The following is a 20,488-nucleotide window of genomic DNA, read 5'->3' as shown; positions in this document are numbered from 1 at the left end:
GTGTGCAAGTCTATCTTACACCTGAACCTAACTGCATGTGGTATGTTTTACGTATGTGGAATCTCATTTATTGTTCTGTTTGTGACCCCAAACTGGTTTTGGGCAGCTCCTAAGGTTGTGTTTCTTTATCAGTAGTAGGCCACTGGTGAGGTGTTTGTAGCCCAGGGGCTCTGGTGTCATCCTGTGCTTGAGCTTTCACTGCACTAGAGGCCATGCCTGTACTGCTCCGTACGTAGATCGGTCTCCGCACCATAACCACGCTACAGCTACCTATTAGTTAAAAAAAAAAAAATCATCACACTACAAAATTGTAGAAAAGTAGGCAAAAACTAAACCAACATTAGTATCAGGTACCTGCTGGTAAGATAATTGCTGTTTAAAGCTAAACCCAACCTCTGAGCAGGCCAAGGCAAGTCCATGCAAAGAAGCATGACAGGACTGAGGCCCTGTTGTTGGCACAAGACATGTCAGCTCCGTATTTGCTGGGTTACAAAGCTACACACAACATTCGGGTGTTCCATTGGTTTTTACCAACCTCCAGAAAGTATTTGGGGTACAACGAAGCTGCTAGCTTTTTCCTTTTTTGAGGAAGCTAAACATGACCCGTGCCTATGTTTTAGTTGTGTAGCAATGAGGCAGACTGAATGTAGCGTCTCCTGAAATATTCTTTTCTTTGATTACTGAGCTTGGATATTATTTTACCTACTGACCTTTCAGTCCTAAGGGAGAGTTATGCTCCCACTCACTGTTTCCACCTATTTCTGTAGTATTTATTTGAAGAAACTGCTTGCAGTAACAGCTTGCCAGTAAGTCTTGGTATTTGCTGAAAACAATGTTGGAAAAAGTCTTGGCCTGGAACCAGTTTATTGTGGTCTTCTCTGAGAGTAAGGAATCACAGCAGAAAGTCTGCAGAAGTTTATAGTCTAGGGAAAAAAACATCACTACGTACAGACTATATACATCCAAGTGTTCCGGAGAAGTACAGCTAATGAGACCTCATAGTTAGGTGGGACTTTTTGGTTCGGTTTGGCTTTGGCTTTTTTTGGTTGTTTTAATAAAATCTCCTTCTGAACAAGTAGCTGTTAAGGTTCTAGGTTATTAATATAAAATATAGGGTCAACCAGTAAAATTTATAGTTGCACCTGACAAATGCCTGTGTCCGATTTGTTCATTAAAAATGGAATAACACATGGAAAGTCACAGCATACCAAGATCCCAGCCCGTGTGGATTTTGCACTGCAAAATCACGTGTTGTTACACTTTTCTTAAAATGCTACAAGCCGACTGTGACACATTTGGTGGAGTTTCGTGGGAGAAGCTGCTTAGCCATGCAACAAGAGGATAAATGTCATCCTGGATCCATGTTTGGCGGTGCATATTTGTTAAGTAGCCTATGGATTGGGTGGCATTTAACAGAGATCTCAGTTTGTTACATACTTGACCGTGTTCCAGTACACACCAAGATCCTGTAAATGAAATGCAGAGCTTTAGCGCTGGTCACGGAAGTACCACTTGTGCCAGTTCAGTTAAGCAGAGTTTGGCTTGCTCAGATAGGGTTTTCAGCTCAAAGGTACTTTTCTGATGCTTCTTAATATAAAAGTAATAAGTCCACGGTGGGATCGTGTCTCTGTGTTGCTACAGCACACTTCCAGGTGGCTGCCAGACTTAAGGAAATGAGATCACCCTAGAGATATAATCTAGGTTGTTTTATTTGTCAGCAGTTACAGGAATTTGCAATGCTTTCAAACAGCATTTTTGTAAAGTTTTATTTGTTCTATTTTTTTTGTGTATGTGGCTTCCAAATAGCCCTTCGCGCATCATCTTTTTTAAATAGGCATCAATAATCACAGTATCCCGATTCATTTTCCACAGCATTGATGCTTATGTTGATACTTTATTTTTTGGGAATATGGTATATGTGTGCTCGCACTGAAAGGGCATTAGCTCATTGCAGCAGTTTTACTGCAGTTATGCAACATGCAAGTTAGTGGCCTTTCCCTGTAAAACTCTACGGAGCGTCATACTTCAGACTGTGCGTGTTGTCTTCCCAGAGTTTACTGCTGCAATCCTGTCAGGGCTATCGGGACTCCTCTGTGATTGACAGACTGCTTGTGATTCTCTCTTCTCCTTTATTATAGCATGCAGCTTTCTAACCAGTGAGGGTCCTGTGTCCAGCGTAGGTCTGTCTTTTGTATAATCCTGTAGATCGCGAGGTTGTTATTTTAATCCTAAATTACACATGTATCAAAGCAGAAAGCATTAGAAATCGGCTCATCGTTTTTATTAGCCTTTACCTACACAAAACATGCTTTTAGTTGTAATAAAGCCTAAAAGCTTATTAACTTGCTGAAAGGGAAACGTTTGTGTAACGCAAAGCAGCGGAACAAAAGTGCTTCTAGGTATCTTAAAACTGTTGTGATAACATTTTATGTTTTTGTTTTATTACTAGTTCTGGACTGCTAGCCTTAGGAAAGCCCTTGGACAGAGAAAGCACTGATCGCTATATTCTGATTGTTACAGCCTCGGATGGCAGACCAGATGGGGTGAGTTTCCTGTGAAAGTTTAAGAAAACAGGCTGTTACGATATGTAGCTAGGCACTTGAAGTAGTCTAATTGTAGTCTCTTTTATGTGGGTCTCGATCAAATGTATCTGTAATCTGCAACAATTTTCCTTTAACTCAAAAAGGTTTGTGTAGATAAAGTCTGTATATCACTGGGGTAATGTCCTTTGATCTTGAAACAAAGTGACTTTGCTGCTACTTCTGCCTTTTTGTTATTCTTCAGCAAGAACCAGCGCACTCAAGGTTTTGTGTTACTCAGATATGTGCATCTTCTTGCTATTTCTTCTCCGTGCTATTAAATAACCAGTCTTGCTTCTTACCTTCTCCTAAAGATCAGTTACGTGGGCAGCTATATTATAGGTTTGTACTTTATCTAGTCAAATGCATGGAACTTTTTTCAGAATTGACAGATGAAAGCACTGTCCAGCTTCAATTTTTTTAAGCTCTCAGGAAAAATCTGGAAATGTGCCCATGCCACTTCTCTTAAGTAAAGCTGTTTTATAAGGAGGTATTTCTAAATCTTCTGTGTTTGCATTGATCAGGCATGCAGTGACCCCACAATCAAAGCAAGGAATTACTGCTCACATTTGTGTTTAGTATAACAAAATTGTGATTTTCAATTTCCATAATAAAAAATGGAGGGCTGTTTAAGGATATGTATTTATTTATCAAGCAGAGGCAATGGAATTAGGTTTTCTAAAAGTTTGCAGCAATCCCAACAGGGGGAATTTACCGCAGTTGGGTTGTGCAAGGTACGTGGGAGTGCAGCAGTCCTGCTAGGGACTTGTGCCATGGAATAATAGCGTAGATGGAGGAGAGGTCTCGAAGTACCTGACCTTAAAATTACAGTATACAAGGGCAGATGTAAAATAATATATCCACATTATCTGGGCTATTCTAGGAGGCAGCGTTCAGCTTTGAGATCGAAACAGAGAAGTCTTTCGACAATTTGCTAAGGAGCAATCATGAAAGCTCTGTGGTTTGGACCCTTGCTCACCTCATCTTCACCGCAGCAGAAGAAAATTTTATGTATTATTTCTGTGCCATGCTCTTTTCCCTGTTTTAGCTTCTTCACTTATAAGATTTGCCTTCCTGCTCAGTATTCACTCAAAATTTTTTTTTTCCCCCAAAGTATTGATAAAGTTTTAGAGCCTTTATGCAATGTTATGGCAATATGGAGTAACTACAACAGAGCCGACACCTTTTCCATTAAAAATCTGGTTACGGTTATCTTCAGTAATTCATCTTACTATTTGTAATTTTGTTACTTGTGAACTACTCTTCATTCTTCATAGCTATGAGTTCAAATGTTTTAACCTCTAACTTCCAGCTGCGAAATCTGAAGATTTAAATAAAAGACTTATGTTCTGTTTCAGGCTATGTTATGCCGCTGAAATACTATCTGAGGCATAGAAAGGCTACTGAAAAGATACTTCCTCTTCCTTTCATGTAGAGATTCATTCTCTTTGTCCTGGAACTTAGCTGGACATCTGATCCATTTTAACACTCAGAAGTTAATAGTTGCTTTTTTAATAGAAATCCAGTTAATCATGGCATGCTGCTAAATATAAAATAGTTGTATGTAAGGCGAGACATGGCTTTTGAAGGTCAACTGTGTAAAAAACACAAAAAATAAACTGTGGAGGGCTTCATCAATATTGTCTCTGAATTACGCTGGTGCAGGGTGGACTACCTGTTGCAGCAGAAGTCATTGATGCTTAAGTCTGTGAGCAGTTCAGTAGCCAGGCTGCAGCAAGTAGTGGCCCTGTTGTTGGGGGAATGGGCTGTACTTTTATTCTTCATGCATCACCTAGCCCAGTGAAGACAGGGCTAGGGGTTCCTAGAGGTGCAGTAATACAAATAAGAACAGTAGCATTCTTAGCGTTCTCAAAAGCAATTGTAATGATATGCAAATTTCAAGGTTTTTTTTTTAGTGGGGGTTTTTTAGTGGTTTTCTTTTTTTTTAGAGAAAATATCAAGAGTGTCCCACAAAGAAATCAAATAATTAGAGCCCAAATAAGTGTTGTAACAACAATGAATGGTATTTGTGATTTCCCAACGCTGGCATAAAACTCATCATTTCTCAGTAAGCGTAACAGTTCTTACTAGTACTGCAGTCACTTGACAAGCAGAAAGATGAGCAAAACAGCAGCAGGTTGCTTGACTTTCTGGTGCTGAATGCTCTTGATGGGTGGTGGTGTTATGTTGTTGTTGCTATAACAACAGCGTACACTTTATTTAAAAAAAAAACAAACCCCAAACTCCCCTGCTATCTCATTATCTGCTTTCCTCCCCCAATACCATATGGTTTTTTCCTGGAGTTTTGTATCTGCAGGTGTGTGTGTTAATTGTTCTCACAGTGAAACGTGGTCACGCTTTCTGGCTTGTGTGTGTTCTCTTTACTGCTGCTTGGTTTAGGCTCTTCATGGCCATCTCTTACCTGGCTGTAGCTGTTTTCTTCTGTTATGATACTTTTGCCAGCGGTGGGGCACCTTTCTTCTGAAAATTGTCCAGCAGCATGGCTTATTTGACAAGCTGACTTGACTGGTCTTGCACCCTAAGCTTCTGGTGACAGCACATGAAACGAAAGGGTTGGGAGTTGGCTGGGCTTGCCAGTATCACAGAGACTGTGTAAGTCTCTCAGCTTCTATTTTACAAATAGATGAGTGCAGCTCAGCCCGTGAAGTCTCCATGCCTTTTCCATGCCAGGAAACAGTGGTTTTGACTAATTTGCAAGGCTTCCTTGTGTCTTTGCACAATTTCTTTGATTTGCAGCTCTTTTGGACTCACTCTCCACTATTTGACACACTCCTTCTGGGTCAGGGACTCATTTGAAGTTGCTAGCTGGTAACATGGCAAACTGTTCTAAGGCCATGAATGCTTATTTCATGGAGGACCTTTTCTTCTTAACTAGTTTATATCAGAAAGCAATGATGTCTCTTTAGGAAAAACATTATTCCTACAACTACAAAACTACTGCTCCCCAGAATTCACCTGCTGCTTGTCATCAGGGTTTGCTTTTTTGAACAATTCTATTACTGCCTACAGAAAATCAGTTATCTGTTTGAAGAACTTGTTTCAGTTTCCCTAAAATCACAAAGTTAATTCCATAGGTAGGTGCAACGTAATTTAGATGGCAGTAACATATTTTAGCTAGTAACATATAAAACCCGATTTCCTTCCATCCAGTAGCGGGTTGTTTGAAACTGCCCATTAGTGTCAAATATCCTTAGAGTAAGCTTTAGTATTCTGTACAACCTTTTCTGTATTTGCTTGTTTCTTTAAAATATGAAAGGCATTTAAAGGGAAAAGGTTTTATTAGTGTGTGTGTGTGTGTGTGGGGGGGGGGGGGGTTGATTTTTTTTTTTTTTTTAAAAACTAGAACTTTCCTCTTCAGTTACAACATGCAAATATAGCATTTGTATACTTTTGTAGTTAGGTTTTATGAACAGCAGTCATAGGATCACAGGATAATTGAGGCTGCATGGGGTCTCAAGCGGTGGTGTAGTTTGAGCCTGTTCCTCAAGCATGGTCAGCTATGGTTGCACTGACAATTTAACTGTGGAGCAGAGTATTTAATTCATAGCCTTCAAGTATAAAGAAGCATAAAAAGCCATGTCAATACCCTTACATAGTGGAAAAAAGAAAACATTTTTATTGACGTTTCACACTTGTCTGAGAAAGTTCAGCCGTTGTAATTTCAGCCAGTGAATTTGCTTCAGAAATTGTGAACAGTACTCAAGACATTTCAATATTGATAATATTTTTCAGCTAAATTCTGTTGTGAACAAAGATTTTTAGCCATTATAACATAGGTTTCAAAGGGGCATAACTTCAGCTCATTTAATTTTTAAATAATAGTGCATAAAATATTGCATTTTAGATGGAATGTTTCAGATGGGAAATGTTGCTATGCTTTGAATTTGCTGGAGCTTTCAGGAAGAAATTTATCCCATGCTGCTTTAAAAGTTGCCTGTCTCAAGGTGAGGACAGTTGTGTCTGTTCAACATTGTTGTTATAAAACTAGGAATGTTTTTCTCCGTAGAGGTAAGTAAGGCTCTTTACATGGGTGAAGCCTGTATTTCAGCGTTAGGTCAGCAGTCTCTGGGATCGGCTCACCTTAAGCAAACAGAAAAAAAGGGCCGGAAAGATTCATCATCGTTCCTACCTTTAACACTGGTCCGGTGCACACACTGAGTGCCATGGCCAGCCCTCGCAGGGTCGTCTTTGGCGCAGGGAGACTTGCCACAGGGGATCTTTCTTTCCGCTTCTGGTACCTGCAGGAGTTTGGAGGTCAGCACACGGGGCAGCAGGACGCTTCCCGCACAGGGTCACGCTTCTGCTTGGGGTACGGCAGCCCCAGCACCAGTCTCTTGGGGAGCAATGTTTCCTCCGGCTGCCTTTCCCGTAATCACGGTGGCATGAACCATTACCTTTCTAAACGGACAGGTTACTGGATTCCTGATCTCCTAGGGGCTGGAACTCTGCCCCCCGCAGCTGTGTGCCCTGCCTGCTCCACTCTGCTGTAAACCCCAGGGGATACTGGACTAGTACTCACTATGCAGTATGGTGTCGGCCCTCCTTTTTATCCCCAGTGTTCTCTAGACAAAACTAACTGTTCCCCATCATCATCTATGAAGTCTGTTGAACACCTTTTGGCGTTTGAAAAGTCTGTGGTCCCGCACGCCTTAAATTTTTTGGTGTTTTAATGGTTTGGGTTTTTTTTTCTGCTCCTTTTTCTGTGTCGTTAATAAAGGGTCTAAGAGACTTTTAACAATGTTGCTATGGCACTAAGTAGCTGAGGTTTCTGTATTCCAAGCCCTGAGGCTTATTTAACTGCCTAATGTTGTGTGGTGACAGTCATGTTGCCGCCTTTTGACTTTTGGGGACTGCTTATTCTATCAAAATGAATACAGACCTACTTATGCCTTTACCAAGCAATACAGCTTTCCATTTAGCGGTGTGGCCTGGCTGACATGGTTTCATCACTTTTGCATGCCTTATAACACTCTTGATTGTTTAAAATGCTCGACTATGCTTCCCAAGTTATTGTTGTTCTGATTTACAACCTGGAGCGTTAACAGGCTTGCGGTTTTTCTCTGACCTTGGAATAACATGACCTACCACCCATCACTGTTAACAGTACGACACAACAAACAATTAAGTATGCATTAGCTGAGTAGTCAGGAATATATTTTTATTTTCCTAGTAATGACCCTTAGTTGTGGACGGGCAGAAGAATGACGTGCAAATAAAAAACTGTATCAAGCTCAAATTGTCTTCACAAATTATGGTATGTTTGGATGGGGTTTCAAAGCAAGAATTCATGTCTCTGTGTTTCAGAGGGAGAAGTTAGAAATAAATATGTATGACTTGTTAGAAGAAAGAAAAAGCCTTCTGTGCTACTTATTTTTGGCTTGTGCGAGTGTGTATGTGTCAGTTCATTTATATAGATAAAACAGGAAGCTCCATTGTATTGTCGTAACTGTGTATTGTGTGATTTAAGCAGAATTCAAACCTCCAAATACAAATGTCTAGTCCTGAAGATATTCACCCAGCACTTCAGAAATGTGTTTCTGCCCAAGCGCTGGCAAAACAGAGTATCTCAGTGCCTAGTTTACCAAGCCATTTGGGAGTTTGTAAGTAGGTATTCTTAAAAATTGTCAGTCATCCAGGGGGTGTTCTCAGCCTCCCAGGCAGCTACAGCCTTCCTTTTTATTACAGCTGAAGGAGAGCAACAACATTGATGTCCCTCATCACACTCACTTTGTGGCACCCAGAAAATACTGACGGGGGTTCACATTCTCGTGTATGTCTAAGATGACTCAGAGTTTACTTAACCTGTTTTTCCAGAGTGTGTCTTAACCACCAGGCCACTAAACTACTTTGGAAGTCCAGAAACAGCTGTTGTCCGTCTGCTCTTTCAGAGTTCTGCTGTTCAATCTGAGATTGGAACAGGCTGCCCAGAGAGGTGGTGGAGTCACCATCCCTGGAAGTGTTCAAAAAACGGGCAGACGTGGCACTTGGGGACATGGTTTAGTGGGCATGGTGGTGCTGCGTTGATGGTTGGACTGATGATCTTAGAGATCCTTTCCAATCTTAACGATTCCTAGTTTTTACTTTCATTAAAAAATAATCCAGCCACCAAGCCAGGAAACACGAAATTGCTACTCTCCCCTTAATTGGTTTAATGGTGGACTTGGTAGTGTTAGGTTAATGGTTGGACTGGATGATCTTAAAGGTCTTTTCCAACCTAAATGATTCTATGATTCGCTGGATAGGACAGATCAGAGGCAGCCTAGGTCTGGGAGGGTTTCTCTGAAAACCATGAATCCCAGATCTTGCCCGTTAATCTCAGACTGTGTTCATTTCTTCTGCAATGAACACTTTGTGAAAAAAAATTGGAATAATTTTAGCATTGCAGACCCCAAAACTGGTTTGGGGCCATGTTTCGTGAGGAGATAGAGGCACCGTCAGGCGACCCTTAGAAAGGCATCTGAGAGAGAAGTGTTTTCTCGGTGATCTGGGCTGGCCCAGAGGAGCTGGGTGCCAAATGCAGGGATTGAATTGGCATTTTTTAAGACATTTTAAGGCTTTTTTGTGCTTTCCATATGTGGTTCTGGATGCCCAGCACTGGATTCCAGATTCCGCTCTGATGTTTGATGCATAAAAGTGTGAGGCACTGCAATGTTTAAGCGTGGCTAAAATGTTCATGGGTTTGCACTGTACTCAGTACAGGAGCTTAAATTGGTAGGGCTTAGAATTTAGAAACTCTGAAAACCGTATTCCTGGCTACAGTATGCAGAAGTACGGTGTTTGTAGAAAGTCACGGTAGTCTCTCTGCCACAACAATGCCCTCAGAAGGACCAACAGTTGAAAACTAATGTTTGCTCAGCTTATGATCTAGTGAGATAATTGCCACAGGATGTAAATGAAAGTAGAGTAAATACCGTTGTATTCTTGATCCTAGACAAAAATGTGTCGGAGCGGGGCAGCGTAATAGTCTCTCAGGTGTGCTTTGTGTAAACACAGATACCATGCTACATTCCTCCTCGCTGTCTCGTTCTTGATCAGAGCAGACCGAGGCTTCAAGAGGGTGTTCAGCCACTGAGTGAGCCCTAAGTAGCCTTTCTTCAGTGCGTTGTGTTTCATCATGCAAGTTCGGCTTGGGTATTTCAGTCATCTTAGAAGATCATTAATAATTTACAGCATCTATCTCCCATGACACTTGAATGAATTACATTCCTTAGAGCAAACAGGTAGCACTTAGATCAAGGTAATTTAGACAGAGATTTACTACTTGAGTAGCATACAGAGAATTAATTACAGTAAATTTTCTATTACTCCTGTAAATATTACCTGTATCTGCTCCACATCAGTTCCATTAACTATCAAGGATGAAGCATGCATGCCTCTTTCAGTAAATACTCGCTGAACAGAGATTTTGTGTACAAAAAGGCTTGTATTGAGAAAGGCTTCTACTTCACTGACCTTTTTGTAATCAGTAAAACAAGGTTGCCAACAACAACAACAACAAAAAAATCAATGGAATCTGTTCATACTGTGGAACTTTAATACTGCCTTAATGTAGCACATTTATTTTGATGTGTTGGTGCAGTGGGAAGGAATAGTTCTTAAATATATGTGAAAAGGAACAATATAAACAGATAAATGATTTTGTGCTTCTTCCTCTAAAGAACTCCTCCTCAAATGATTTTCTTTTCAACAATACGAACTGTAACTAAAGAGAAACACTACCTATTACTGTTTTCCTGACAAGTTATGTACTTTGTATGAGAAAGCCTTAAAAATTTCTGCTGATCTGTAAATTTCAGTTTGCTTGAGAAGAATTTGTCCGGCCAGATTTCCTCTTCTGTGAGAGAAGGCTTTTGTCTGTGCATCAGCTCTTCTCTTAGGACAAGCTTTAGGACACTCCCAAACTCCCAGTGTTTGTGCAACTTGTCTGCTTGCATTGCAGGGGTGATATTCCCCATAAAGGCTTTGATTTCAAATGCTAACAGGGAAGGGGGGATTTAAGTAATCCTCATAAAGAATTAGATTGATCATGGTTTTCAATCAAAGATTTTGAGCAGCTTGTAATTCCGTTTTGAAAGACGACTTTAATTATTTTAAGGTGAGAAACAGTTCTGCACCAAGGGTTATTGAATCATTTTGTATCCCAAAATAAATAAGCTGAAGTCGAACTATGTTAAAATAGATCTTGCAGCAGAGTTCACAATAGCAATAATATGTAGCATAGCATTGAGTATACATTACTGTTACTGTGTACGTACAGTAATACCACAGTCATGACAGTAAATACCATGGTCATGAGTTCTAGTTAGACTGGAAAACGTGAAGTCGGGCACACTGTTTTTCAGCCAGTGCTGTATGTGCAAAGTTAGCAAGCTCTAGAGCAGACACACTTCTTCAAGCTCCTTGCCCTGAACCCCTCTGTAGCTGAGCGTGCCTTTCAGGCAGATCTTGCAGGTCAGCAGAAACCTCCGTTCTTTTTGTAACAGCAGTGAAGCCTCCAGTTCTAAGTAAATAGCCGGCCCGTGCAAAAAGCCTAGGAGAATTGCAGTGAAGGCTCTGGCAGCCCACGTTCCTCACCTGTTTTGACATTCTCAGGTTTTGTTTATGATATAAAGACATCAGTAGAGATGCCGCAGCTTTACCCATTTGTGCTTAAGACACCGAATCCTGAGCTTTTAGTTTAGATGCAGACCCATTTTTCCACAGCTTTGTCTCTGCCAGGCTGCATGACAAACGTAGCCTACTTTGTACATTAGCCTCCAACTACGTTAGGTGATGTGCAGCGCACAGTATGCTCTAAATTTGGGTCATTTAGCCTGAGCTATATAGCTTGGGATATAAGTTACCAGCTACTGCTGGTTCATGCGGTGGAAAGAGTAATGTTTCATTCCTGTGATATTGAGGTGCTTTTCAGCTGCTTGGACAGCAGATCAATGGCCTTTTCTCTTCCACAAATGGACGCACAGGGGTGGGGCCTGGGCTGTTACAGGACTGGCATAACAGCAGAGACCCATCCCATCAGTGCAGTGCGTTTGTCAAGGACAGTTCGTGAATGTACATGATGTTCCCTTCCTTTCCTGCTGAAGTTCTTGCCTTCTGTATTTTCTTTTTGGATGTATGAGGTTTTAGTTTTGGGGGGTTTCCTTTGGGGATTTATTTTTGTGTGTTTGACAGCTTTTCTCTTTGTCTCCTGCCCAGGCTGTTTCTGATCTTTTTTCATTAGTGTAATTATTGACAAGCTCTGGCCTTGTCTTTCCCTTCAGCCTCAGACTCTTCTCTCTCCCAAATTTCTTTGCAGTCCAGCTGGCCATTTCTTCTTTGTAACTTGGAGAGGTGTAGAGGGTCGGTAGATACCGCTTTTAAAGTTCTCATGCCCTACACTGGAAGGAAACAAGGTCTGAAAATACCTGAGGCTTGCAGCCTTGCTGATAGGAGCAGACTGGAAAAGAATAACATGCTGCCCCTTCCCCATGGCCCGGTGGACGTTGTTTGTTGTGCTTATGCAGCTTCTGTGCATTCGAAAAGGTCGGTGAACAAGGCCATAACCAGGTGCGCATATTTACCCATTACTTTTTCCGACTTGGGCACTTCATTGTCATCCTCCATTGCCAGTTATGATTAGATTCCCATTAGCAATGTCACTCTTCAGGCTGTCACTCTCCTGGAGCTCTGAACTTGGGCAGCATGGCAATTTACCTGCTATGCAGTTTATGTATATTTTATCCTGGTCCTTATCACGTGCAGTATCTTAAGATCTGAGTGGCTGTTTCCCCCATTTGGTAAGGAATAGCTATTATTTTGGATAGCATAATTGAAGTGTAGTTTTCTTGAATTGAATATAGGTAAGTCGTGATACATAGATCAGAAGCATTATTTACAGTTTCTTTTTCGATCAAATAAGGCCTTGGGCTTTGCCTCAGATCTTATTATTTGCAAACTAGTTATTATCTAGAGCTGATAGCATTTGTCTTAGAGTTTGTCTAAATTAATAAACTTGCTTGACATCAGAGCTAAGAATGTTTCCTCTCCGAGGCGGAGAATGCTCTCATCAATTCCCAACTTCAATTTAAATGGCAAGGTACAAATAAAATAAGTCACAAGTGAAATTTCCTTCGAATTTATCATCCATAACATTTATCAGGGCCTGGCACACTTAGGACAAAAGATATTTGTGGAGGCGACATAAATGTTACATTTATTGCTTAGGGAAGAATTATATATGTAAGAACTATTTTAGTGGCCCTAAGAAAGCTATAAATTGCAGCTGTTGATCTTTTCTTTGACTTACGTTTGTTATAAAAGAGAAGTAAACATGGTTTGCTTCAGTAATAAATAGGAAATGCCTGATATGAGGCTGTACTGCTCTTTTCCCTGTGTGAATTTCCAGTAATAGCTTCAGCACTCCTTTCCAAACCGTACTTGACAAATCTTTTCAAGGAATCATAGAATCATTTAGGTTGGAAAAGACCTTTAAGATCATCCAGTCATGCCTAGTTTTAAAATAGCCAAAGCAGTTTTTTAGGTATCCTTACTGTATTATCTTGGTATTTGCATGAGGAGTTGATATACAGTTGATATTCAGTTGATATACAAAACCAGTTGTGAATTAGGTCTCTCTCTCATTGCTTTGGGGAACCGCTCAAGTTTGTTTAAAGACTTTTAGTGGTAATTAAACATATGTCAAGAGCTTTAGAGCAAAACAGCAGCTCCGGTTCATGAGAGTGCTATTTTACTGTCTCTTTTAGGATTCTCTACAAAACACTGCAACTTTTCATAATTCCTTAAGAAATTTGTGATACTATTTGCTTTCATTCTGAAGTATGTAATGAAGAAAATAGCATGTGTACAATCAAGTGGGAGAATTAAAAGGTTCTATCTGCAATTGATTTTCTTCAAACATCATCTTTTTCTCTCTTTGTTTTCCCCAAGCTTTGCAAGGCAAAACCTGCTGTATGCTGCTGGTAGTTCTAAGCATTGCCTTAATTTTAGTCTGCCGCACTCAGGTCACCTTGCAGTGGTACAAGACTAGAGCCAAACAGAGAGGACCGTAACGTTGTAGGGAGCTGGGACAGAGGTTCCAGATATATGTTACAGCACTTGAAGTATGAGAACCAAAGAATGAAGAGAAATTAAATCTTTTTTTTTTTTTTTTTTAATCTTGAGGCTATGAGATGTGCAATACAGCTATCTTCAACCCCCCCACCCCCACTAACAAGACAAGAAAGCTAGCTTTGCAGGAGTAAATGGGCACCGGATCGGAACTTGTCATTAAATATAACTTCTGCTGCTTTGAGAGTCAAAGGCGAGAATTACTTTTAGAGCTCCTCATGCTCTTCATCACTGACTTAAAAATTTTGATGTGATGAGTTGTGACACAGTTAAAAGCATCGCCACCTCTCTGTCTGTGTGCTGGAGGTTTCCTTGGTGGAAGAGTTTAAGCTAGTGACATAGAAAATGAAGTGCAGTTTACATGACAGCAGGGAACAGCCACTGCTACCTTGCAGTTGACAATGGTAATAAGAAATGATAGGCTTCTCTAAAGGTACAGGAAACTGAGCTTCACACAAAATATAGTGACCCTTTCTCAGTGTGTTTACTTTTATCCTCTCTGCAGTGCACTTTCTATCCCCAAAGCCTGCATTCACTCCCTGGGGTCCTTCTCGCCTGTTGACTAGCGTGCCAAGTAGTTACTTGGCCGCCGTAAGAAAGGGTATGACCCACAGTTCACTTGCTTGCTTATTTTCTGTTCCAGTGACAGACTGAAAAGAGGTTATGGCTAGCCCTGAACGTAACTTCTAAGCAATGATTATTTAGTCAATGCAATTTCAGTGTTGCTGGTGACTTCTAACATTATCCACAGGACAGATGATCATGATATTACCAATACTGCTCCATGCTGCAGTTCTGAATAAGGCACTGTAATTTATTCTGGTTGTCTAATACAGGCTATTTCAGAATAGCACATCGGTCTTAAGCTGTGGCTTGCAGGGAGCTTAAGCAAATCTTTGGAGCCATCTAATGGGGATACAAAAATGTTAGTTTTATTTAATAATTGTTGATTATAGCGGTTTCTGATGCTAATGGCAGAACTGCTGCTCTATGCATCTCCAAGAAATAAAGGTAGCCAACTGACTACCACTTCGTGTAAAAAGTTGGCATTGCTCCATCAGTGGGATAACAAATGTTTCCTGTATTCAGATGAAATAACATGATTTTTGAGTATTCCCATATTCTTTCTCAGTTTCAGCCTTTGTTTTACTGATTTAAAGGAAGACAACACAGGGGCATAGCTGCTAACCCAGAGCTTGTTTTGAATGCTCCTCTTGGTGATCCTGCCACTGAATGCATCCGCTTTTGATAGTTTGCTAAATTGTGACTAATACAAAAATGAGGATATATTTGAAATGTTGGTTTTATTTACAGGATCTTATTTCAGTACCCTTGGAAGTTTAGGAAGAATAGAAAATTTAATTTTATAAAATTATTTTCCTGTTTGGCATCTCAATAAAATATTATCCCTTTGCAAAAATACTGCTTTTTTAATTTGTAAGTGAAAGTTATGGCTTGAGAGTCGATAACAAGTGGAGCACTATCCTGTGTGGATGTGTTGGCTGGCAGGTAAGGTAGGATGCTTAAGATGTGTGAAAGTATTGCCAACAATTTGAAAAATACTAAAATTCTTCGGTAACAGAAGAGTTGGGAAACAATTCCAAATGTCTCTTCTCCTACCCCCTTCCCCCCCTTTCTTATAAAATCCCCACAAACTCTCTTTTTTTCCTTGCAAAACTAAGCTAAGCAAAAAACTCTTGAATTTTTCCAATTCTTGTTAGTCTGGGGGTGTAGCCTGACGTGGAATCCCCCAGCACCAATGACAAGTCCTGCCCTACATTACAGAATTAACCTGTAGAATAACTCAAGAAAGCTTTTACCCTTCACATACACAAGTCAGGCTGGTAGTTGATTTATTGCATTTTTCAGGTAACCCCTATCTAATGATATAAAGACATCAAAAACTTGATTCTTTACGTTCTTATCCAGGGAGTGCTGAGAACAGGTTCCCAGTGCCTGTCCACAGGCGAAGACAAGCTAGAGCACAGTGTATAGAAAACACCCGTGCCTTGTTGGGCTGAAACGCTCGCATTTGTGTCCTCATGGGGAGAAGCTATTCCTCATGTCCGGTCTGAACCTCTCTTGTTTCCGTTTACGCTCATTTTCTCTCCTGACATTGTCTAAGTGTCAAGGTGTGGTCTTCTGAAGACTGCGCAGAGGGGATGATGCCTTCGTTGGATCTCCAGGCTGGTCCCCTGCCCGTGCAGCCCATGAGCTGCCGGCCTGCGTTGCTGCCAGGGTGCGCAGCCCTCCTGCTCCTCTCGCTCTTTGCCCGCACGCGGGGGCCTTTCCCGCAGAGCTGCTCTGGGCAGGCCATGGCCCGGGTCCCTGCGAGGGGCTTGTCCTTCCCGGGGGCAGGACTGGGCATTTGTCCTTGCTGAATTTCACAGCGTTCCTGCTGAGCCGCTTCTCAGCTGGCCGAGGTCCTTCTGAATGGCAGCCCTACCCTCCAGCGTACCCACTGTTACCCCCAGTTTGGCATCGCCTGCAAGCTTGAGGAGAGCGTGCTTCATTACCTCCTCTACCTCACTGTTAAAGAGGATCTTAAAATTCGTCTTAAAATCCAGGTTAAGCAGAGCTCAGCCTTCCCTGCTGCCTCCACTGTCTCCTCTGAGGTGAAACCTGAGTCTCCTTTGATACTTCAAATGACCCCTTCTAGCCTTAGTCCAGTATTTCCGTAAGCTCTGCAGTTCTAATAATATTGCAATGATTGGGTTTCGAGAAGGCTTGAAGAGAAGTTCCCTTTTTTTGTTCAGGACTTAAAAGTATGGCTGCAGGGTCCTGTTGTTAATAGCATGCTTCCAGAGCAGAGCATTGCTTGGGTTTACAAAAACACTTTCATTTAGAAGAAGCGCTCATAAGAGTTCCTTGTAACGTGTTGCTGTGTTTATCTGAAATAAGTGTGTGAGCCCCCACCGTTGGCATGCGCTTACTTACAGGTCTGGCTTTCGGACGTAATCCACAACAGTCATTTTCCTTTCAGCGCTCGATTTGGAAGTTATTGGATGCAAAGGCATGTTTTGGCGGCTGTTCTGAGGGCTGCCGTGGCTTGATTCAGCATCGTCAGAAGTAAACACGCCACGTTATCAGACACATCCCGCATAAATTCTCTTGAATGGGGAAGAAGTGTTTTCAAAATGAGAATTACTCACTGTCTTAAGCTAATGATTTTTATGCCCTATTTCTCTCAGTTTATTAAATCTAAGAGTTTTTATTATCCTGTATTCTGTGGAATCAAGTTAGCTTCAGAAGATTGATTTACATTCAGTGCGTGTTGCACATCAGAGCAAACGTTCTGGTGTTTTGTGTCAGCAGTGATGCATAAATTGTGAAGTATGTTTTCCTTATATAAATTGAAAGTGGGAATGGCAGTTTCAGAAATAATTAGCAAATAACTGAGCATAAGCAAATACAAGAAGGCAGCCTGAAAGCATCTTTTTGTTTGTTTCAAAAATATTCGGTATTCGTGACTTTTTAAGTATTAAGTAGTTATTGTATGGTGCTTATTGCGGAACAGATCTGTTTTCTGCATTTGCCTCATACAAGAACTGTAGAAAAACTCTCACTCCAAAAGAGCTCTACGTGCATGGATGTTATTTATGCCGCTTGGTGTGTGTGTTTGGGATCTGCTCTCTGCTGGGCCGGCATCAAGAGGGGTTGCTAAGGAAGCCTGCTAGCAGAGGTAGCACCTCAGCGAGCACGTGGGACACCGTGCAAAAGCACCAGCCAGATTTACAGCCGGGAAAAGAGGCAGCTGATTCCAGTGCCAGTGACTGGGCCGCTTGCCAAGTCCGAGGATTGGGAAGGTGAAGGGGAGTGACCTCTTACGGGATCTCTCCTGCAGAGAGTAAGTTATCAGGTTGAACTGCCGACGCAGCAATGAAAGCATGACTAAATACTACTAAAACAGCAAGTACATTAGTTGTCCTTCGCAAGTGCTTTTCCCATGTGGCAGAGACAAGGAGCTTGGCCTTTAATAAAAATTAGACGATATTCTGGATTTATTGTGGGCAGTTACTGCGGGGGCCTATGAGGGTGTAAAAGTGCTTGAGGTTTGTTACATGCGAGGTACTGCACCAGAAGACAGAATCATAGAATCGTTTAGGTTGGAAAAGACCTTTAAGATCATCCAATCCAACCATTAACCTGCACTGCCAAGTCCACACTAAACCAGTTAAGGGGAGAGTAGCAATTTCATGTTTCCTGGCTTGCTGGCTGGATTATGAAAAGGCACACAAAGACGCAGGTTTACATTCGGACTTTTTTTGGTTTTTAAAGGAGGATGGGTACAGGTTGCTTTCTGAAACCTGTGAGGTGCTGCTTTCTGACAGGTTGGTTAGTCCTGTACCTAAAGCAAGGGACTTTTTCAGAGGTTACATCGGCACTGTGTAATTGCTGTGACTGCAATGTTGTATAGATTGCCCCCGACGTAGATTGACGCAAAGTAGTTTGGTATCAGAAGGCAGCTAGATACAGCACAGGAAAGCAGATTTAATACACTGTGTTTGATTTTGCACTGCACTTCACCGTAGCAGTGGCTGCGGCACAGACAGCATTATGAATATTACTGTCACTGGGGAAACAGCGCAAAACAGAGTCTGGACAACCAGCATTAGCAATCTGCAGCAATAAGGCATCGGTGTTCAACTTCACACGTGTGTCTTGCTAGCATCTGTCTCCCTTAGTATACTTCTCCAACAGGCTGTATTTATAGATTACGATAGTTTTATTTTCTTTTCATATGAACTGAATGAAATGCTGAAGGAAGCATTCATAGACTAACGACACTGTGCTACAACACCAGGTGAGCCTGCCCATCCGCTGCTCCACCACAGCATCAGCATCAGTTTACACCGCAATCAGTCATGCCAATACTAACGCGTCTTGCTCCTGGGGAAGATGCTGTAGCCTCCCTGCACCGCCTGTGCTTCTCTGTTCTTGCAACAAAAGGCTTAGACTATAATTTCAATCTCCCTTACCATGGTTTTTGCCCAGTAGCACTTCTCTTTTCCCTGTGGATGAAGAGTATTGTTCATTCCTCCTCTTCGCAACCCATGTCGCTGGCCACAGAATCTTGCATTATTAGGCTCGGCTCTTCTGTAATTGTATTTATAGGATGTAAAACAAAAGCATGGTTTTGCTGCTCTTGCCACAATGCGAGGCTCAGACTGAGGTACTTCACCTCAATGCGAAACTGTTAAACATGAGAAACAGAGAAGAGATGCCAACGCTTAGGCATATTCTGAAATAACTAAGTGCACGAAGTAGCTAGTGTTAGCTGACGCATCTGTTTCTATTACAATCTTAAACTCTAATAAACCTGAAGCTACGGTTTGCAATGGTACTTGCTGCTGTGGGGGATTTGAATTTATGGAATAAAAGTATCTCTGATAGCAGAGGTGTTAGCATTTGTTGAATTGATTTAAAATACAATAATGTATTAATTACAATAACATATTAAATACAATAACGTGGTGGTGCTTTGTCTCTGGAACACTCAGCATGTGGGGCCAGTGAAAAGGGATCTGACTCAAGCTGTGAAGATCTGCAAACAAAGTGTTTCACTCTCCAATCGCTTTGATTTGGATAGAAAATTTCAGTAGGGAGCATAGACATGTTTTGTTGAAATTTTGTGTGTGTTGAATATAGTTAATTATGCTGTTCCCACTAGGCATCTCTCTGCGTGTTAAAGTTGATGTGCTAATGCTTAATAGCACGTCAGCGTGGTGCGGGTGAAGGATGATGAGATCTCCGAGCTCACCATGGAGCTGTGGTAGCATGATGGTGCCAGCTAAGAGGCTGGCTAATCATCACAGCAGCATATTTTGATTAGTAAAATCAGTAATTTCTTTCCAAATTTGTAGTTCCGGCAAATTTTGGTATTTCTAGCTTTTTTCCCCCCACTCAGAATGAAAGATCCTTAAAATATCGTTTAAGAAAAAAGATATCTGAAGTCCTTCAAGCATCTCTAATACATTATTCAATCTTGAGCCTGTTTTGTCTTACAAGAAAACAAAGGTAAAAATAAACTCTTCAAATATATAATGCTTGCTGTTTCACAAAAACATGAGGCAAAAAAATCGATCATCTGTTTACCTGTGATTCTGTACTGCATGGGTCTAATACATAGCAGTAAGGTTGCTGATCAGTTGTCATCAGTGAAATTGTAAAATAAAGATAATTTGTTCATAATGTTATCTTTCTCTGTAGACCTCAACTGCTACTGTTAATATAGTGGTGACGGATGTAAATGACAACGGACCAGTTTTTGATATGTTTCTACCTAAAAACCTGTCTGTACAGGAAGAGGAAGCCAATGCTTTTGTTGGTCAAGTAAGGGTAAGTTACTAAATGTGCAGAGTTAAATTGTTTATTTTATTACCCAAACTGTCCAGACTAGAAAGAGCACAAAATAATTGTGCCTTAGACAAACTCATATCAAACTGTCTTAGGTTTAAATGCAAACTGCCTATTGTCAGATGCATTTATGTTAACAAAGTCATCTTTTGGGCTTTAAAATACAGAATTGATTTTTTTCTTCTCTATGCCTAATAGCTGAAAAGGCTTTTGCATTTAAAACCAGCACATTAAAAAACTGTTTTTGAAGACACAGTAAAAAGACACTGTAAAAGCTTGCTTATAACAGATTTACAGTGTTACAACATTGTCGCCATGTTTTTATACTTTTACTGATTTCTTTTAAAATATTTTTCTAACATACTGAACAAGTGACGCATATGTATATAAAATTGTCACACATAGAAATAGAAAATTTTGAGGCC

The 20,488-nt window shown here is 41.0% G+C and overlaps 1 protein-coding gene across 3 annotated transcripts in view; it reads left to right on the top strand.

The window, feature by feature from the left end:
- PCDH15 (protocadherin related 15) overlaps positions 1 to 20,488 on the top strand; it is a 400,140-nt gene that overhangs the window by 234,011 nt on the left and 145,641 nt on the right. For all 3 annotated transcript variants that reach the window (XM_075717276.1, XM_075717274.1, XM_075717275.1), the window contains exons 16-17: positions 2,450 to 2,543; positions 19,917 to 20,045. In XM_075717276.1, coding sequence (XP_075573391.1) covers positions 2,450 to 2,543; positions 19,917 to 20,045 — 223 coding nt within the window. The remainder of the gene's footprint in view (positions 1 to 2,449; positions 2,544 to 19,916; positions 20,046 to 20,488) is intronic.

This window comes from Pelecanus crispus, chromosome 10, assembly GCF_030463565.1.
Source record: "Pelecanus crispus isolate bPelCri1 chromosome 10, bPelCri1.pri, whole genome shotgun sequence".
In the NCBI taxonomy this organism is placed as follows: domain Eukaryota; kingdom Metazoa; phylum Chordata; class Aves; order Pelecaniformes; family Pelecanidae; genus Pelecanus; species Pelecanus crispus.
The sequence above is the reverse complement of the archived record's forward strand: the minus strand, read 5'-3'. Positions and strand labels throughout refer to the sequence as shown.